The sequence below is a fragment of the Rhamphochromis longiceps genome, linkage group LG10, assembly GCF_057381845.1.
Source record: "Rhamphochromis longiceps isolate RC_006_pf linkage group LG10, R_longiceps_female_GT1.1, whole genome shotgun sequence".
Lineage (NCBI taxonomy): Eukaryota > Metazoa > Chordata > Actinopteri > Cichliformes > Cichlidae > Rhamphochromis > Rhamphochromis longiceps.
The window spans coordinates 1943902-1962111 of record NC_140566.1 but is presented as its reverse complement, the minus strand read 5'-3'; the positions used below and the strand labels follow the sequence as shown (position 1 = coordinate 1962111).

General features: G+C 43.0%; 1 protein-coding gene across 6 annotated transcripts; it reads left to right on the top strand.

Moving 5' to 3' along the window:
• The first annotated feature begins 536 nt into the window (after positions 1-536).
• nherf4b (NHERF family PDZ scaffold protein 4b) lies at positions 537-12217 on the top strand. 6 transcript variants are annotated; one of them, XM_085419834.1, is made up of 11 exons: positions 537-580; positions 3169-3196; positions 6946-7010; positions 7092-7303; positions 7398-7596; positions 7704-7840; positions 7933-8137; positions 8220-8416; positions 8552-8761; positions 8858-8978; positions 9112-12217. In XM_085419834.1, the coding sequence occupies exons 1-11, from the start codon at positions 544-546 to the stop codon at positions 9126-9128; spliced, it is 1428 nt and encodes a 475-aa protein (XP_085275960.1). In that variant the 5' UTR covers positions 537-543; the 3' UTR covers positions 9129-12217. The 6 variants fall into 6 exon arrangements, with proteins under 6 accessions (XP_085275960.1, XP_085275957.1, XP_085275955.1 ...); XM_085419831.1 differs by having other exon boundaries at positions 8220-8761; XM_085419832.1 differs by lacking the exon at positions 537-580 and adding an exon at positions 696-2280 and having other exon boundaries at positions 8220-8761.
• Positions 12218-18210: the final 5993 nt, after the last annotated feature.

Below are 18210 nucleotides of genomic sequence, written 5' to 3'. Positions count from 1 at the left end.
ACAGTCTGATGGCGTGTGGGACAAAGGAGTTTTTAAGTCTGTTAGTTCTTGTCTTTGGGAGAAGCAACCTGTCACTGAACAGACTCTTCTGATTGTTTATGGCCGTGTGCAGAGGATGCCCAGCATTGTTCAGTGTCCAGATGACTGACTTCTGATTGCTTACATCTCTTCCATCTTCCTTTTGTCTTTATTTCCAGTCAGTTCAACTTTAAACCCATTCTTGAAATTTTATTGCAGTTTCTGTAGCTCAGGCTTTGACAGCCTATCGCTCTTGTAAGCGGGCACACATTAGTTTAAATTAAAACCCGTTTTAACTAAAAGTCATTTGTTGAGACAGAACAGGAAGTCTTTGTACTTTCAGTCCACTGAACTTTGCAGCACAGACATTACCCACAGGAAGAGGGTGTACACTGAAATTATCACACACAGATTAAACATTTACTGCAGTGTATCTCAAGGGGAGGAGCGTGGGAGGAGTCTCTCCATGGAATCAAAATAAATATTTGGACAGAGAGTACTCCCACTGTGGCCAAACTGTGGCACATGATGGGAAAGAAACACACCATGAAATCAAGCAGAGGTAAAACATTCAAACTTCGAGCGTTGTCTTTGCTTTTTAATCAGTCGAATCTATGCTGTCCTTTTGTTCTGGACAGTTTAACCTTATGTGCGCTTTATTTTTCTGTTTCCTTATATCAAAACGTGTATCACATTTTTTTGTTTTCTACTGTAAAGCATTTGGGATTTATTTTAACAGAAAGTTGCAGTTGAACAGTGTTGAATTGATTAAATAGTTAAAGTTAATGAATTATAGATTTAAAATGTTTCAAAACTGGATACTTCTAGTAAAAAAGTAGGAAAGATTAATCCCAGTTTATCATTCATACTTCGAATAGCTCGTTCTAGTTTTCCCCGGACTGAGCTGAGCTCCAGGACTTTGTCTTTGAGTGTCTGCAGGATCAACGTGTCCTAGATCATTAAAAAAAAAGGTTTCAGTGACCCATTAGCTGCACTCAAGTACCTGTAGCATACGCTGTTGTGCCCATATGTTCATGAGAGCTGCGTAGATTTGCTCTGAAATCTGGATTTCTCTGGGAGTAAATGGCTTAAGCATGCCATTTCTTTTTAATGTTTGTATTCACTTCACACTGTGACAGAGAAACAAGGACTCCACGTAGCTGGCATATTCGACCACAGATAAGGAGTGTTGTAGATTAGAGGAGGGCGACACTTTGTGTCTCTGACTTTTCAAGTTATTATTGTGGAGCACGTTAGCTGAGTGTGTTCTTGCTCCTTAACAACAGCAGTTACTCTTAAAAATAAAACGTTCTTTCCTGCCAGTTTTCTGTCAGGACTATTGTAATATGAGAAAAGTCCGATAACTATAGAACATCAATAACTGCCTCGGGCCTTAAGGTTATACATGCACTATATGGAAAAGGGTCCTAATGCCACAGGTGTGTAAAGTCAAGCATCTACGCTCTTTACAAACACTGGTGGGTCGTTTTAGAGAGTTCACTGGGGTCGCCGAATGTTGAGGCTCATAAAACCCATAAAAGTCTCCACCGCTCAGCTGGCTCGATACAGCGGAGCTCCAACATCAGCACAAACACTTTAGTCCACAGAGTGTTTCTTCTTACGTAGGAAAGGCACTGCTAAAGTTTACACTGTTTCTTTTCAAATTTAAAGTGGTTGAAACCAATAAGAATTTAGATAAAATAGCCATTTTTATTTATTCATTTATTTATTGTTTAGTTAAATTCGCCCTGGAACAGACTGACAAACCTGGTGACAATGAAGCCTGCCTCTTGCCCAACATCCGCTGGGCCGTGCTCCTGGCTGTCTAAACTGGATAAGAGAAAATGGATGTAAAAGTATTTAAGACAGCCTTTCATTCTCATTCATTTGCTTCATTCTGTATCGGTCTTGTATTTCAGTGACAAGGTGGCACACAGTGGTCTGTTCTTGCTGTGTGTGGTGAGGTGCAGAGATAAAGCTTGAATGCCAGATAAATCCATTTTCTGGTAAATTGCAGTAAAAAAATTGTTACAAGTTTAACGTTTCTGTAAAGTGGAGTTCAGAAGAATGCTGTCCAAGGGGGCGGTACCTTAGTGGGTACTGCTGTACAAGTTGATTCTGATCATCTGGATGTTTTCAGTGAGAGAAACATGTCGTCACTCATCCAGGTGACGTCTTCAGTCCCAGCTGACTGCAGGTTTCTAACCTTATAAACAGGACATCTGCACAATGTAACCAGCACCAGGAACAATGGGCTGTGAGGTCAGTTCCTTGATCATTAATATGCAAATTCTCATGAACATTGATCAGTGGCTGTTGATCAATGTCCATGAGTCCCATTCACAGAGAGTTGGGGAATGGCTGCAATCACAGCATGTAAGATGGCAAAAGATGTATCCTTAGGCCCCTCCTCGATTCAGAGATGGTCTTTCCCTTGACTCCGCCCTCAAACCAGCGTTCCTCCCTGTCCAGGATGTGAACATCCTCATCATTGAAAGAGTGTCCAGTGTAGGTGTAAATAGACTGCAGAGTCCTGGCCTGACGAGGAGGCTCTTCTGTGTTGTGCCATCCCTCCACCACACCCTTGATAAGGAGAAAGCAGAAGAAGAAAGAGAGACAACAAATGAGTCTCTTATGAAATCTTACTGAATATCAGTTTTGCTTTCAGATTACATCTATAAAACAACACTCATTCATGCAGCGTGATGTCACGCACTTTTGGACGTTTTCAGCTTTCAGGTTTTTGAATTCCTTCAGCTTTTAGAGGACAAAGACTAAAGATAATCAAAGTCAGTCCCTGTTTGATGAACCCTCTACTGAGAGTCACCAGTCACATCCAGCTCTGATTGCTGAGCTGATGCCTCACAGAACATTGCAGACTTTCACAGAGCCGCATGTTCAAATTAATAATGCTATCTTGTGTTTTTAATATTAGTATGCTTTAAGGTGCCAACAGCAACTGATAAAGAATAAGCTCAATAAAAATTCAAGAATGGGTAATCTTACATATTGTGTGTGTGTGTGTGTGTGTGTGTGTGTGTGTGTGTGTGTGTGTGTGTGTGTGTGTGTGTGTGTGTGTGTGTGTGAAATAAATGTACTGTTTAAATGTCATACATACAGTTACTTTGATATTTACTGCAATTTCTGCAGGTTTGGTGGCTGACAGTGGTTTGAGAGAGTAAGTCTGCATTTCATTTCATTTCATGCATTAATGCGTTTGACTTGTTTCAGTGGCCATTCCAATTTCACTGTAACAGCTAATAAAATATGATGGTCAGCATGAACATGACCACACACATCCTCTCAGCACTATTTCTGAGTAACTACACAGTTTGACAGGATGTGTTTGACTGTGTGAGAGATCGACACGGCACCGTTTCAGATCCCCCAAAACAAACCAAGACTCTTTTTAAAAAATCAAGTTATAATTGTGCAGCTTTAAAAACAACTAAGCTGACGTTATAATGGCAACATAAGTGACACATCAAACTACAGTTTGTATTTACTTTTGTATTTTCTAATTATTATTTTATTTTTGAATTCATTTCGAACTTAGTGTCCAGGATGGATTTTCTTCTTTCAGATTAGTTTTTAAAGTTTTTGAAAATGTTTAATTTTAGTTTAGTTTTCATTCATTTCAGTTTTTATTATTCTAATGAGGAAATATGTCATCAGCGCAGGTATTACAATAAAAACTAAAGTAAAGGTTACTTTATTTTTTTTTATGATTATTATTTTATTCCATTTTCCAAGTTCCAAATGTAATTTTTAGTTTAGTTTTAGGTAAATATAAAACAAACAGATGCAAACTCAATCTGAACAAACCAACAATAACCAAAATTGACCCGACAGCCTCAAGACACACAAGGGGAAACATAAAACATCAAATGATCTAATAGCAAAAAACACAAGCAACCTTTTAATCGCTTCTTTAACTTAACAGTAAACAAATACAAAATAACAAAGTATATAACTCAAGAATCAGAGACGATTACTTTTGTATTTTTGACTAGTCATTTAGCAAAATGTGGCATGCACCAATCAGCACTTCCTGTAATATTCTAGGGCCCATCCCAGGCTCACTTGATGCCAGCAGACATACCGACCTCCCAGCACCAGTAAAAGAGGGAAAATAAAACACAAGATAAATTTAACAATTCAGTATGAGGAATAAAAGCGAACTAAATGAGTGAACTATACAGGTCATCGGGTGTTCAAGATGGGCTTTACGGCTTCCAACAACTGCTCACACTGTCAAGGCAATACACCAGACAATTACATCCACGCTCTTTGGTTCTGTCCACCAGTGCAGAAGTTTTGGCGCGAGATATGTGAAGACTTATCGAAGTGTCTGAAATGTAACATCCCAACTTCCCCCTTAGTGTGTTTGTTGGGCAGCTTAGATAATGTCACTACAGAAAAGAATATCGCCCATATGATCTTCACTGCCCTATGCATAGCCAAGAAAACAGTCCTCATGAACTGGAAAAATAAAAATAATCTTAATTCTAACCAATATAGAAATTATCTATTAGATTACATTAGTCTTGATACAGCCTCTGCCACCACATCAGATCAATTGCTCTGGGCTCCTTCATCACCTAGTGGGGGTGGGGGGTCATAGTTTGGTCCCACCTTTGCTGTTGTGATTGGTGTGGGGGTAGGGACAGGCTTAGGGCGTCGGGGGGTTCCCCAGGAGCAGTGGGGATCGATACCCCGGGCTCAACCCGGGGTATCGATCATGGCCTATTAAGGGCTCTGTTGACTCTTAGGTGACGGTTTCCTGGTGGCTGCGTGCAGCGGGGCTAGGGGAGGGTCTGTGCTGACGGACGTGGGTTACTGACCTGGTAGCCTGGCTGCCCTTGGGTGGGTGTGAGGTTCTGGGGGCGCTCAGTCTCTGGGCTGGGGTCCTTGCTGGGCCTTGGGGGCTTTGGTCCTGGTTGGTGTGTCGCCAGGGTTGTGGGCGGGTGGGTGCATGGGGGGCTCAGCCCTGGCGCGGGGTGCCGCCGGTGCATCGAGCCACCTGGGGGGCTCTTCAACTGTGGGGGAGGTTGTTACATCTTGCAGGAGCTTTCCTCTCTTCAGGAACTGACTCTGCAGGAGGGGGAGATACAGGAGAGGTGGAGGAAGATCTCAGCCTGGGCGTCTATTGTCTTGTGTAGTCTGGAAGATGAGTGGATGACGGGGTGGGTGCAGTTTTCTCTGTGGTGGGGTCAGGTGGGCTGTCCCGGGCTCTGTGGGGCCGGGCGGCGCTGCTGCCACAAACAACCACCACTGCCCTGGTGGGTTGCAGAGTATGGGGGTGCCTACTGGGCTCGGGGGGGACTTGCCCCTCCCTTCCTTCCTTCCTTCCCTCCCCATCTCCAGCTGCCTCCCTCTTCCCGCTCCACCACAACCACCCACACATGCAGGACCTTGGAGTAGGGGTATGTCACCAGGGTGCAGAGGAGGCTACCCCCCCCCCCCCCCCCCCCCCCCCCCGTCCCCTTCTGGCTGCCTCTGCCTCAAATTTATCCCACAACTTAGACATTCACATTACTCACACTCTCATTACACATACATATAGGATCTTGGGGGTGGGCACGATACACGGAGTCCAAATTACCATCAGGGTGTACACCTCACCCCTGGCGTCGTTGCCCACCTCTCAATTTTAAATACACGTAGACATTGAGGGCTAGCAGGAGGGACTATGCGCTTACCTGCTGCTCTCTGGCAGGTAGCTCCATGCCCTCCTGGGTTTTAAATGCACCTTAGAACACATATGCATCAACACTACAATGAGCGGGTGGAGGGAGGTTTGGAGTCTTCTCTCACCCCCGTTCTCTGCGGCCTGCTGGAGCGGGGGGGCTAGGAGGAGGAGTTGGCCACCCCCTGGCTTCTGCTCCGCGGCTGCTGAGTGACCCCTCATCTGGGACTCTCCTCAGCTCTTGTGTGGCCCCCCCACACCCTCTAGCAGATGAAGGAACCTTTTAAAAACAAGCGCGTCCATGCTCACAGGTGTACACACGGGTGCTCGCACACACAAACTACACCCTTTTTGGCTCCTACCTCAAAGCACACTGTGTTCTGTTGATCTTATGTGCTGCACAATAATATTCAATATTTAGTATTTACTGTTACATTCACATAGATCATCACGATGATGTTGTTTATTATATTGCTCTCTTTTTTTTGCTTGTTTTCTCTTTTTTCTTTCTCAGCTGGTGATTGATAGATGCATTTTTGTCTGTTTGTTTTTTGTTTTTTGCCCTTTATCCCCGTCCCTCTTCCCCGCTGTTTTTCTTTCCCCCAGTCACGTCTGTCCCGTGTGTAGCAAGTGAAAATAAAATAAAATAAACAGTAAAAGGTGAATCGAATAGACCAATACAGCGAGGCTGGGACGGCCCAGTTGGTAAAGTAAATCCGTTGGGCATCTTTCTTTGCCTTTAGACAAAAATTCTGATGCAAAAGAACCAAACGGGACAGGCGGGAAAAAAAGAAAAAAGAACTAAATGTGAACGCGGCAAGAAGATTATGGTTCAACATTTTTGTTTTCTTTATGTTCATGTATGTCGTGATGTGCAATGTGTATCAAAACTAACACAACACCAGTGTGTTACGTGACCCCTAGATGCACGGTGTTACCAACTTTACAGATGTGTAACTGTCAGTGACTCTACCACCGTTTGAATGGCTCAGCATGCTGACTTTTGGAACCGTGTAATCTTTAAAACTCTCGATACAAGATCAGACCATTTATTAAATATGTAAAGTGCACTTTGCATAAACTTTACTGCATTACATGTAGAAAGCAACTAGAAGCAACACCGTGATTACAGTGCATTACTGCACACACTGTATTGCACACAGAGCGAGAATTACTTTAATAATTTCCATTAAAACCTACTATGAAGTTGTAATTAAAGTACATGTCTCTCTTTTAAGGAAATTTACATTTAATCCTAAAGAGGGAATAGACAACCCAGCGATGGTCATCACAGATGATGCAGGTACCCCGCTTGCCTGTGTAGTAGCCATTGGGCAAAGCCTGCTTGCTTTATGACAGCTCTCTTGTGTCTCTTCTGGTTCAGGCTCTGTGTGGACGCCCATCCCGCGCTCGTGTATCCTTAAACGCGAGGATGGCGAGTTCTACGGCTTCCATCTGCGTGTGGAGAGGGGCCGTCAGGGACACATAATTAGTCATGTGGTATCAGGTGGGGTCGCAGAGCGTAGCGGCCTTCGAGACGGAGACAGACTGCTAGAAGTCAACAACTGCTATATTGATGATGTTCCTCACCCTGAGGTAAGACAAGCTTCCTTCATAGTTAAATAGAAACCAGAGAAGCAACACAAAGCTGTCTAACTGGATCTGTCACGTTTCCAAATGTATAAATCAGGTGGCTAGGAAGATAAAGGTAAGCGGACGCCAGTTGTGTTTATTAGTGCTGGATGGAGAGGATTATGAACGGGCTGTGTCCCGAGGTCAGGACCTGCAACGTCTGGCCCACATGGATGAGAGCTGCAAACCACCCAGGCTTTGTCACATCACCAGGGATCCTGTCTCAGGTCTGGGCATCACCGTTACTCCTTTGGAAGGTAAAACGTCTCCCTGTAATCACAAGAAGCCTAAGATTTGAGATCAGATGTCCGGGTTGAAGTCTGTGCAGTGTTATTCAGATGCTGCTCCTGTTTCGGCTCCGTAGGAGAGAAAGGTTGCTTTGTAGTGAACCCAGTGGCAGGAGGTGCAGCTGAAAAGGCAGCGGTGCGTCAGGGAGATCGGCTGGTGTGGATAGACGGAGCGATGGTGTCTGATCTCACACACTCCGCACTCAGCAAAATGGTTTGTGGACTTTTTGTAACTGTGTGATGCAGCAGATAATACATCAGGTTATCTTTGGTCTAACAATAATATCTCCATATATTTTATTGTAGATGAAGAAATGTGGTGATCACATCACCATCTTAGTGATCGACAGCGAGAGTGAAAAGAAGTACACGCAAAGGCGGCTCCCCGTCCTGCCCACCATGGCTACCCCTCATCAGCTACCTTATAGAGCCCGAACACTCCACCTGACCTCTGTGTCTGAGAGCTTTGGTTTTCTTCTACGACTGGAGAAAGTGCCATCAGGACGCACATGTGAGATGATGAAAAAATGCTGAAAACTGAATCATTTTCACTGTTTTGCTGTTAAATAAACTGGGTACATATTAACCAACAGATCACGTCCTGCGTGAAACGACCAGAGGCAGTCCTGCAGAGAGGGCGGGTGTGAGGGATGGAGAGCTGCTGCTGGAGGTCAACGACGAGTCAGTGGAGTCACTGAAGCACGAGGAGGTTGTGGACAGAGTGAAGCTGAGCGGACGAGAGGTCCGTCTCACCACCATCACTCCCAAGGGGCTAGAGTTTTATACGCAGGTGGCCATCACTTACCACATACGTGCACTGCTTTTCCAGTTGATTCAAGTGTACATCGAGGGTGGTGCACCCATTTGGAGGCCACACCTGGTACTGGGATATTGTTACGTCTTTCCTTTGTTTTCTCTCCTGCAGCTGGGTCTGTCTCCGCTTCTTTTCTGTGAGGATGATGCACCTGATGAAGGAAAGGAGAGTAGTATGCTGACTTCTGTAGAGGAGAACTCACCACCAAAGGAAACGCATGCCTCAAGTCATCTTAGACTCTGCTCTCTCCAGAAAGGCCCTTTGGGATTTGGCTTTAAATTAGGCTGTGACCCACAGAGTCCTGGGACTTTCATCAGTCAGGTTTTAGTGTTCTTTTGCATAAACACACACACAGAAAAGTCATAAGCTTCAGTTTTGTGTCAAATCTTGTAAACTTTTTTTTACTTGGCCTCGTAGGTTGCTTCTGGGGGTCCTGGGCAGAGTGCTGGACTGCTTGTGGGTGACGTAGTGATGGAAGTCAATGGACAAAGTGTGGACGGAAAACCTCTGGAAGATGTGACTATGCTTGTGGAAGAAGGTGGGCACATTCCTTCATTGCTAGTCACACATACGACACGCTACACCAAGATGGAACAGACTGAAGCACCCAGCAAAGATGTCACTCGCACAGAGGTGGCAAAACAGTTTTTAACTTTGTGTTTGTATCTCAGCAGGAGGAAGAAGATAACGAGATCTCAGCTTTGTGAGCGGAACAGATATAAACCTCGAAGACATTTCCCAGCACGATGCTCCCACTCAAGAATTCCAGATTTTAATCCTTGCCAACATTTTCAACACACAACTTCACTTAGATAGGATGCAATCAAACTAGAAACCAAATGCTTCACGGCTTAAACGACTCTCTGGTTAAACAACAACAAATGGCCCTCCCCCCTCCCATACCATGGTGGACTTGAAGCTCTTTCCCCCCACGACCACTGCTTAAACAGTTTTTTGTGTTTAATGCTACTTTAAACACCTGACTGATCAAATTCTCCCATCACAAGAAAGATTTTTGAAAGCCTGAAACAGACCAGATGCAAGTACGAGAGCTCTCTCAGATGACAGAACCCTTTAAAGGCATTTGTATCATATTTGATACATTTAATAGTTTTTGGGACTTGTGATCTTTTCCCCTGAAAAAGCAAAATGAATAACACAAAACATTCTTGAGCAAAGATTAAAAAACAAAAAGATGTAGCAAATATTGTGCAATTAAATCAATTTCATCAACACTCCAATAAAAAAATAATGATGTTCAGGCTTTATTAATAACACTGAGTGTTGCAGGCAGGATTGGACCCAAACGAGGTGAACTTAAGAAACTCAGTTTATTACAGGAAAATAAGAAGAACAAAAACTAACTGAACTGGGAAAACAAATAAACTAACAGGCAGGCAAACAGAAGACACAACGAGACCGAGGGTGAGCAGACATTAACAATACGACAGAGAACAAAGGAAACACGGGGCTTATATACACAGGGACTAGTCAGGGAATGGAAAACAGCTGGGAGGGATTGGACTGACGAGGTAAAACTGAACACTCTGACACCAGACACGGACCTTCAAAGTAAAACAGGAAACAAGAAACAATTTACAAGGACGCAGACTGACACCGATCTAAATCTAGAATAATAATCAAAATAGCACAACTACAGAACCAAAACATAAATCATAATACAGAAATATACCAAAATATAAGAAACTGACCCAGAACCGTGACAATGAGGAGAAGAAATCACACTTTTGTTGTGGCTTTTCATAACAGGTGAATTCTCCAGAACAGTCCCACATATACGATACACATAAAAGTAGAAACACAATTCAAACTACAGTAATATGCACATTTTATTGTATTTTTTCTAAAACAACGTTTATCTGAAAATGTCATTTACATCAGTGAAAACGCACTTGGAGTGCAGAGGATGCTTTTTTAGTGCCTGTAATGAACTGCACAGACAAAGACACAAAACAAAGAAAATGAAAATGATAATCAAGTTTCCAGTGATTGTCTCCTTTCAGACTATAATTCCCAACTTTGTACATCTACAAAAATTCTTTAGTCTAGATTTTCAGCTTTCCTCCTTCCAGCTCACTCATCCTCCCAACGTTTGATGATGTAGTTTGTTTTTTTAAAAGAAAATAAAATCCTGGAGACTTTGTTTTGCAGCAAAACAAAACAGTAATCATTGTTTAACAAAATATGAACATTTTATTGGGCAAAATGAGCTACAAGGTGAAAAAAAATCAAAAAGGAATGTTTCCATATAAGGAGGCTAATACGACTAATGCAGTTATTCATATATACATATGTGTATATGTGCTTCAAGAAAGCAGAGGATTAACCATACAAAGAAACAATATGTTCTATGATTTTCTTTAAGCAGGACAAAATGATTAGTGAAACTAAAATATAACAGCTGGTCACTTTTAACAGGAGAAACCTTCGGTAAGAACCAGGCTCAGAGAGGAGCAACCAGGCTCCGGCTGGGGGTGAGGGGAGACAGGAAATGAGAAACAAAACGAGAGCAGAGAAAAACAGGACAAAACACACACGACAAGCGTTGATGACAATCAGCAGTGATGTCCAAACACACTGTGAGTGAGACTGAAACACTCAGTGCACTGAGCATCGTCCCATGATGCACTGAGCAACAGTCTTGGGCTATAATTCTTATCCAAGTGATCCATCAAGGAGGAAGGTTTAGAGTCTAATCTGCGTCTGCATGTCTCGGGATGTTGTCACCAGGATAAAAAAATACTATTAAAAAATGAGTTGGACTGTTCCAAAAGCCAGTGTCAGCCTCTCCCTGACAGCTCCACTTTATGCATGCTTATTAATCTGTCACACCATCAGTGGCTCGTGGTCACTTAAAGCCTATGTACTACAGAGGCAGAGCAGCATTCAGTCCTAGCTGCCTTTCCTGGCAGATCTCTGCTTTCTCTGCAGCGAGACAGCTCAAAACCTTTTATCAGTCTTTCCTGACCTGGTGCTCCTATATAATCTGCTGTGATGGGAAAAGCTTGATTTACATTAAAAACATCTTGTTGTCTAAATACCCTGAAATTTGTTGTTATATTGAGTCAGAAATATAAAGAATTATAAATGCTGCATAGTATCGTCCTTAGTCATGAATGGCTTTCACTTGAATACGTCCGTTCTGTACGTACAAAGGGAACAACAGCTCCTGTGTTGCACTGCTACATTGTCTTATCTAATGTATGTTTATCATGTTAAAAGTCTGACTTATTATGACCATTTTTTCAAAGACAGAAAAAAGATAAAAAGTTGATTCTAATGATAGACTATCCTTTCAACATTTATTTCTGTACTCAGTTTAATTTGATGTTTAACGTTAATGTTTAACTTATGTCCCATGGTTTAATAAAAATCACATTAAAATTATGTGGTGCTACAAGAAAAAGCTTTTGAGAATCTCATATGATTACAGCATGTCCAATCTCACCTGTTATTTGGAAAAATAATGCTGGGAAAGTCATTTTAGTCTTTGCCTAGCTCAATGCAGGAAGTAAAAACAGTCTCTCCAGAGGTGGAAGAAGATCTCTCCCACATGTTTCACCAGATATTACTGAGTATCAGAAGCGTGCCATCTCGTCTAACCTCACTGGTACCTGTCCTAGCCTGTGCAACACGCGCTTCCTCCGTCTGTAGAGTTGCAGCGATAACTAATGCTTGCTTCGCCTTTGCATCGTCCTCTTATCACAAAAATGAGTGACTTTGTCTCATTTTTGCAAACATAAACTGAGAATAAAAATTGAGGCAATTTGTGTTTGTTCAGTCTTTTCTTTGTTGTAACTATGCTTCTTGGCTATAAAGGTCTTACTGCTGGAAAGCCCGTTTATTTCCCCTTCAATGGTGTCACGTTTGTAAGGAAAATGTGGGTTGAGCAGCAGAGTTGAGTATGTGGGCTGTGGCCATGAAAAACTCGTCGAATGTTCTCTGCCAATGCCGGACAGCTTATTCTGCTACTGACACTTGTTGGGTGTCATTTACTGAATTCTGAAGAATATCTGCAATTAAACGGTTTATTCTTTTAACAAATAGGGGCCTCAGTAACACGTGGAAGGACCATACACAGCCACAACAGCCTGGCAACTCCTGGTCACGTACTGCGACTCAGCCAGTGTGTGACCAAGGTGGTGTTGGGTTTTAGTTCATTCCCAAAAGAAAAATTAAAAGATATTCTGTAGAAAACATCCAAGATGTCGGGCCTAAATACCCACATCATGAAGTTTTGCACTCAAGCTTGTATCTTCTTCTGATTCTACAAGTTCATTTTTAGTTTAAGCTCAAGCCCCAAACAGTCATTTTATCCTGTTTTCCTACAACAGAAATATTTCTACACTTACACTTTTGACACTCACACTGTTCAATGCTTTTATTTTGAAATTTGTCAATCCAGGAAGCCAAATGGAAAACAAAGTACAGATTTTATTTGAAGAACAGAGTCAGCAAGTTTTTAGCCCATGAAACAGTTCAGCAAACAAAGCAACAAAAATGCGCTTTAGGAAGCAAAGTGTTTAAAATAGCGAATTACTGGTGAAAGACTCGCCCGAGTTTCCTTAATTTAATTTGTCCAGAAAGGAAACGTAAATCATGAGCCTGAGGAATGCTTGAAACTTTATGCAAAACACTCGTGGAGGGTGTGAACAGAAACCAAACAGCCAACAAACGGTATCCACTACGTGAAGAATGGCGCCATCTCGTGGCCTCCTTCTGTCACTACACCTTCAAAGATTTGTGAAAAATGCTTCAAAGTGACGTTTTTTCACCAGCAGAGCAGCTTCAGTCGATGACGTCACTGAAGAGCCAGAAAACTACCAAGTTAACCTGTGACGTTCATCATCATCATCATCATCGTTATATTTGGATAGTTGGTGGAGAAATATCAGTAAACAGTTGGCAGCGTTCCTCGCAGCATTCACTAGCGATTAGTCTACATTTTCTCCGCGTTTTTAAAGAGCTGAAAGACTTCACAGCATTTTTAAGGACTTTGTCATCACTCTGGACATTTTAAAAGTCTGAAACCAGTCAGCTAAAGTTTGAGAGCTGTGCTGCTTTAGTTTCCTCCAGACTGTTTTCATCCCAGAAGAATGGACAGAGGAGACGGACGAAGAGACAACCCGATTCAAAGTAAGAGCGTGATCGGTTGGAAGGCTACTGTTATTCCCCATAGGCAGTATCAAAAAGCTCCATACAGCTGTTATTCATGGGGTTCACGACAAAGCAAAGGTGTATACAGTTAATACTAATTCATATTTGGTGCCATAAGCATAAAAACGATGTAAATGCGATAAGAAAATTGTTATTATTTTTCACGTTGCATTAATGGTTGTCATCAAGAGACCCGCGATCTGTACATTACTCATCGGCTAGTAAGCCTTCTCTGGGATCGACTGGTAGTGACTCCACCCTCCACCAGGGGGCTTTCACGCGTTCTCCTCTTTGCATTAAACTACTGCATGACAGAGACAACTAAATATCACTCTGTGATTCTTTCCCCCTGTTTTCAGGGCTGTGACAGGAGTGTGGTCTCTCTTTGCAGTTTTTCTCGTGGATTATCTGACAGTTTGTTTCTACACATGAACGTCTCTCAAGTTTTAAGGCCTCAGTCACACAAGCCCAGAGGCTGCTCTGAGCCCTGAAATCATCTGTGTGGTACTGTGTATTTCCTGGTGCACTGGGAATACACGTCTCTTTATAAAAAGGATTTAGACTTTGCACTTAATTGTAACAATATCCTAATAATTTAGTTTAATAGTGCATTACAACAGTGAGTGAGGGCTGAGGAAAACTGACATGAGGACGTTTACACGTTGCTGCTCATCGACTGAAGCCTTTTTTATTTGAAGGAGCAAACACACTGTAATAAGTGTAGTGGGCGTATGTTTGTATATTCCCTATGTAGTTACTTTGCATAAATTGGAATTTGTGGACAGTTTTCTCATCATGTGAATGATAACAATAATATTTCTGTTTGTTGTTGTAGGGGTACCAGCTGATGAACTGGTTTTTGAACTGCAACAGCGTCCAGATGTTGAAGAGATTCACTCGATGGTCTGCTGCTTTCAATTCGGTCTGTTGCGCGGCCTCTTAACTGAAGAAAACCTCCGTGTTCTGGGCCAAGTTATTAACCAACTGCAACAACATGATGAGGAGGAGGACAATCTTCGGAATGATGAGGAAGATGCTGATGTTCCAGCAGCAGGCATAGAAATAAATCCACCTCAGGAAGTAGAAGGACCCTGGGTCAATAACAGAGCAGAGATCCCAGCAGGAGAAATGGAAATAAACGCGGCCCAGCAAGCAGAAGATCCCATAGCTGAAGAAATGAGGCGGTTCTGGGATGATGAGGAGGCTGAGAGTGACAGCCTCTCAGCCTCCTCAGTGACACTGATAACAATGACAGTGATGATGATGGAGACATGATGGAGTCAGGATTGTGTTATTGCCCCCCAGCCCAGTACTGGGAGGTTCAAGGAGGAGACCAAGGGAGGAGGAGGATGATGAAGAGGAAGATGGGAGACCCAGAAAACAGTCCAAACACTGAATTTTGCTCCTGGACGCTCAGTGTTGCACCCATCCTCCAAACCCACTGTCCCCCATCCTAACAAACTGAATCTCGGCTTTCCCCCTCTGACGCACTGACTTCGTTTCCTGCCTCCAGCGACCTGTTCACCTGACTGCCACGTACCACCTGTGGATATCTGTTCAGCCTGTGACACACTATGATTGTGCATACAAGTGGAATACAACACGTGTGTGTTTCATACCACTGGTACCTTGTTAGGTGGTGATGATCGTGCTCTTACTGGTCGCAGTTATGGAGGGAGTGGTCCTATTGGTTGGCTCCCACATCAGGGAGGCGGGGTTGGGGCCTTCCTTGCATCATTAATATGGTTTGCCTGTCTTCCTCCCCTCAACCCTGACCGGTTGTGGCAGACAGCTGCCTCCCTGAGCCTGGTTCTGTGGAGGTTACTTCCTGTTTAAAGTGAGGTTTTCCTTCCTACTGTCACCAAATCCTTGCTCATAGGGCTCATCTGATTGTTGGGGGTTCTTTGTAATATTGATGGGGAGATGAAGACAGTGAAAGAAAAGGAAAAAACTGGAAGATATGCTCAGGAAGGAAGTCAGCAGGCTCCAAGAAGAGGTCATACAAATGGACGAGCTTTTCAAAGGTGCCTTAGAAAACTGGACTTGGGCTTGTTGCAGTGAACTGAAGTAACTAAACATTTTGTGAGTGTGTGCACTCACACTTAGGACCATATAATAATGAATATGTGCGTGCTGACAGTTGGGCAGCACGTCCTTACTCCACTCTGTGCTCGTGTGGGTCTGACCCTTTCACTCCTCTACTTTTTGTTGCCTTTTCGTCACGTCTGTCTTCGTGCGGAGCTGCCGTGTTCTCCGTCGTTTTGCACAGAACTGTTTTTGGGGCAAATAAAATGCAAGTGGGGATTAAAACTGCAGAATTAATGATTACCGGTGCTGGAAAGGCTTGATGCAGTGTTTTGATTTTGTTGCCACTCGTACCTACAATGCAATGCGCGAAAGTCACGTGGTCTGTCAGCGGTGGCTAGCTACACAGCTATGGTTAGCTACACAGCTATGGTTAGCATACCATAAACATAAAGAAGCTGGAGGATGAACGGTAACGGTTTCCCTTAAACCTGCACCTGCAGAGTTTTAGACACAGCACAAGCTTGTTAACGCTCAGAGTTTTAATAAATACAGCTCAGCTGCGAGCATTAAACAATCCGCCGTGTGTGGTTGCAGCAAAAGACTATCATTCAAATATTCCATCACACGACTGATAACACTGTATCAACCATCAGCTCAGCCACTTTGTCTTTTATTAGCTGCAGAAAATGTTTCCATCAAAATCACTCCAACCCAGAGCCTTTGGTTGTTCACTGGTGCCTCACAGACGTGATTCTTTAGACTTGTGTGTGCGACTGTTTACTAAAATGAAAGAAGGCATGACAGCAGGGAAATGCAGCCTGTTCTCTTCCTTCTTCTTAATATTCAAAAGACATTTTAAGCAACAACTTATGGGCTCAAAATGTGGTCATAAATATTTTGTACTTGTAAATCAGGATTTGTATGTGTAAAAAAAAATTTGTGTGTGGACTTAGCCAAAAAACCCTGCAAGTTACAAGTACGAATTTTGACCCCATTTTTCTTCCTTTCATCTGATTGGTCAATGTCATGTCAATCACAAATGTAACAATCCAATCAGAGAACAGATGGGTTTGGCTGTCAGAGGGGCGCTTTTTTGAACTGCAGGGGCCTGTTCTTCGTACCTCGCTAAGTAGGTTAGCCGGATTAGATTGTTGACGATTTCGCGTGATTCTGGATCAGTCGGTTCCCCGAAGCTCATCCGGGACTTGCTGTCATAGCAACAGAGCCGTAAGCGTAAACCTGCTCGGGAGCAGGTTTACTTTATGTAAACAGGATTAGATCGCGGCCACGCAGGTATGTCCGCTTCATTTATACGAAAGCAACAGCGATAAATAAATAACATCAATGTAACTGAAGATAATGCAGCACTTGATCCTTTTATTGATGTCACACAGATACATACAGGTCATTTCCTAAAAAAGGGAAATGTACTATTAACATTCTATTACATGTATGTGATTATTACAGATGTAATTCATATTTCAGAGTAGTAATTGTAAATTACTTCGTGTAATCAAGATGAGAGACCACGGCTATAAAAGCGAAGGTGGATTTGGGAAGCCTGTCGCAGCCATGTCCTGTCCGTATACGCGAGCAACCCATTGCGGAAGGTGCAAGATTGATAAGGAGAGTCCTCAGAATTCAGCGTATATTGCGGGACAGACAGGATCCTTTAGCTCAGCGCGACAGTGTGCTCATAGAGAGATATCGATTTTCCCGTGAGGGTATTATTTACTTAACCAACTTGTTGACGAGGGGGTGCAGGACCACCACCTGTCTTTTTTTGCTCTGCCCTTTTCTTGGTTGCTGTTATAAACAAACAAACAGATTATTTCAGGCTCTCTTTCCAAGAGACTAAAAGCAATATAAGTGATAAATATTACCATTCTGTAGAATATTCTTATATTTCACTTTTACTTGTTCCCATGTTCTAGTGGGTCCTGTTGTGGCTCTAATGTGAAAGAGGATATAATATAACAATATAATATAATGTAATATAATATTGGATAATATAGTGTAATATAATAAATCTACCCTACCGCCTACTGGTGTTGGCCAGAGGGGCCGATGGCGCGATATGGCAGCCTGGCTTCTGTCAGTCTGCCCCAGGGCAGCTGTGGCTACAACCGTAGCTGCCTCCACCAGTGTGTGAATGTGAGAGTGAATGAATAGTGGCATTGTAAAGCGCTTTGGGTGCCTTGAAAAGCGCTATATAAATCCAATATATTATTATTATTATTATTAAATTACTTACGAGTTTAATTTGTCAGCAACTTCCTGCCAGCCCTCTCTCCTTGCTTTTGCAGCCTTTGCAGCGTTCCCTTGCGTTCTGATTAAACTCTGAAACTCCTGAAATCCCTCACTCAGGAGTTCTTGCTCTGCTGCCGAAAAATACCGAGCCGAGCGCGCTCCTTCGACATTTTCGCCGACCAATCAGAGGGTTGCCGATCAATGTTTCTACTATCGATGCGTAGCCCCTTTTATGACACCCAGTGATGTCACATTACTGCGTCCAGCTGTACTAATCGTCAACAGCAGGTGTGTTCGGGGAACCGGATTAGCGA

Excerpts from the sequence above, each read along its gene's own strand:
- nherf4b (XM_085419828.1), top strand. The coding sequence starts at position 3,111 with ATGTACTGTTTAAATGTCATACATACAGTTACTTTGATATTTACTGCA. Across the intron at positions 7,011-7,091 it reads GGTCATCACAGATGATGCAG|GCTCTGTGTGGACGCCCATC; the intron begins GTACCCCGCTTG and ends CTTCTGGTTCAG. Across the intron at positions 7,841-7,932 it reads ACTCCGCACTCAGCAAAATG|ATGAAGAAATGTGGTGATCA; the intron begins GTTTGTGGACTT and ends ATTTTATTGTAG.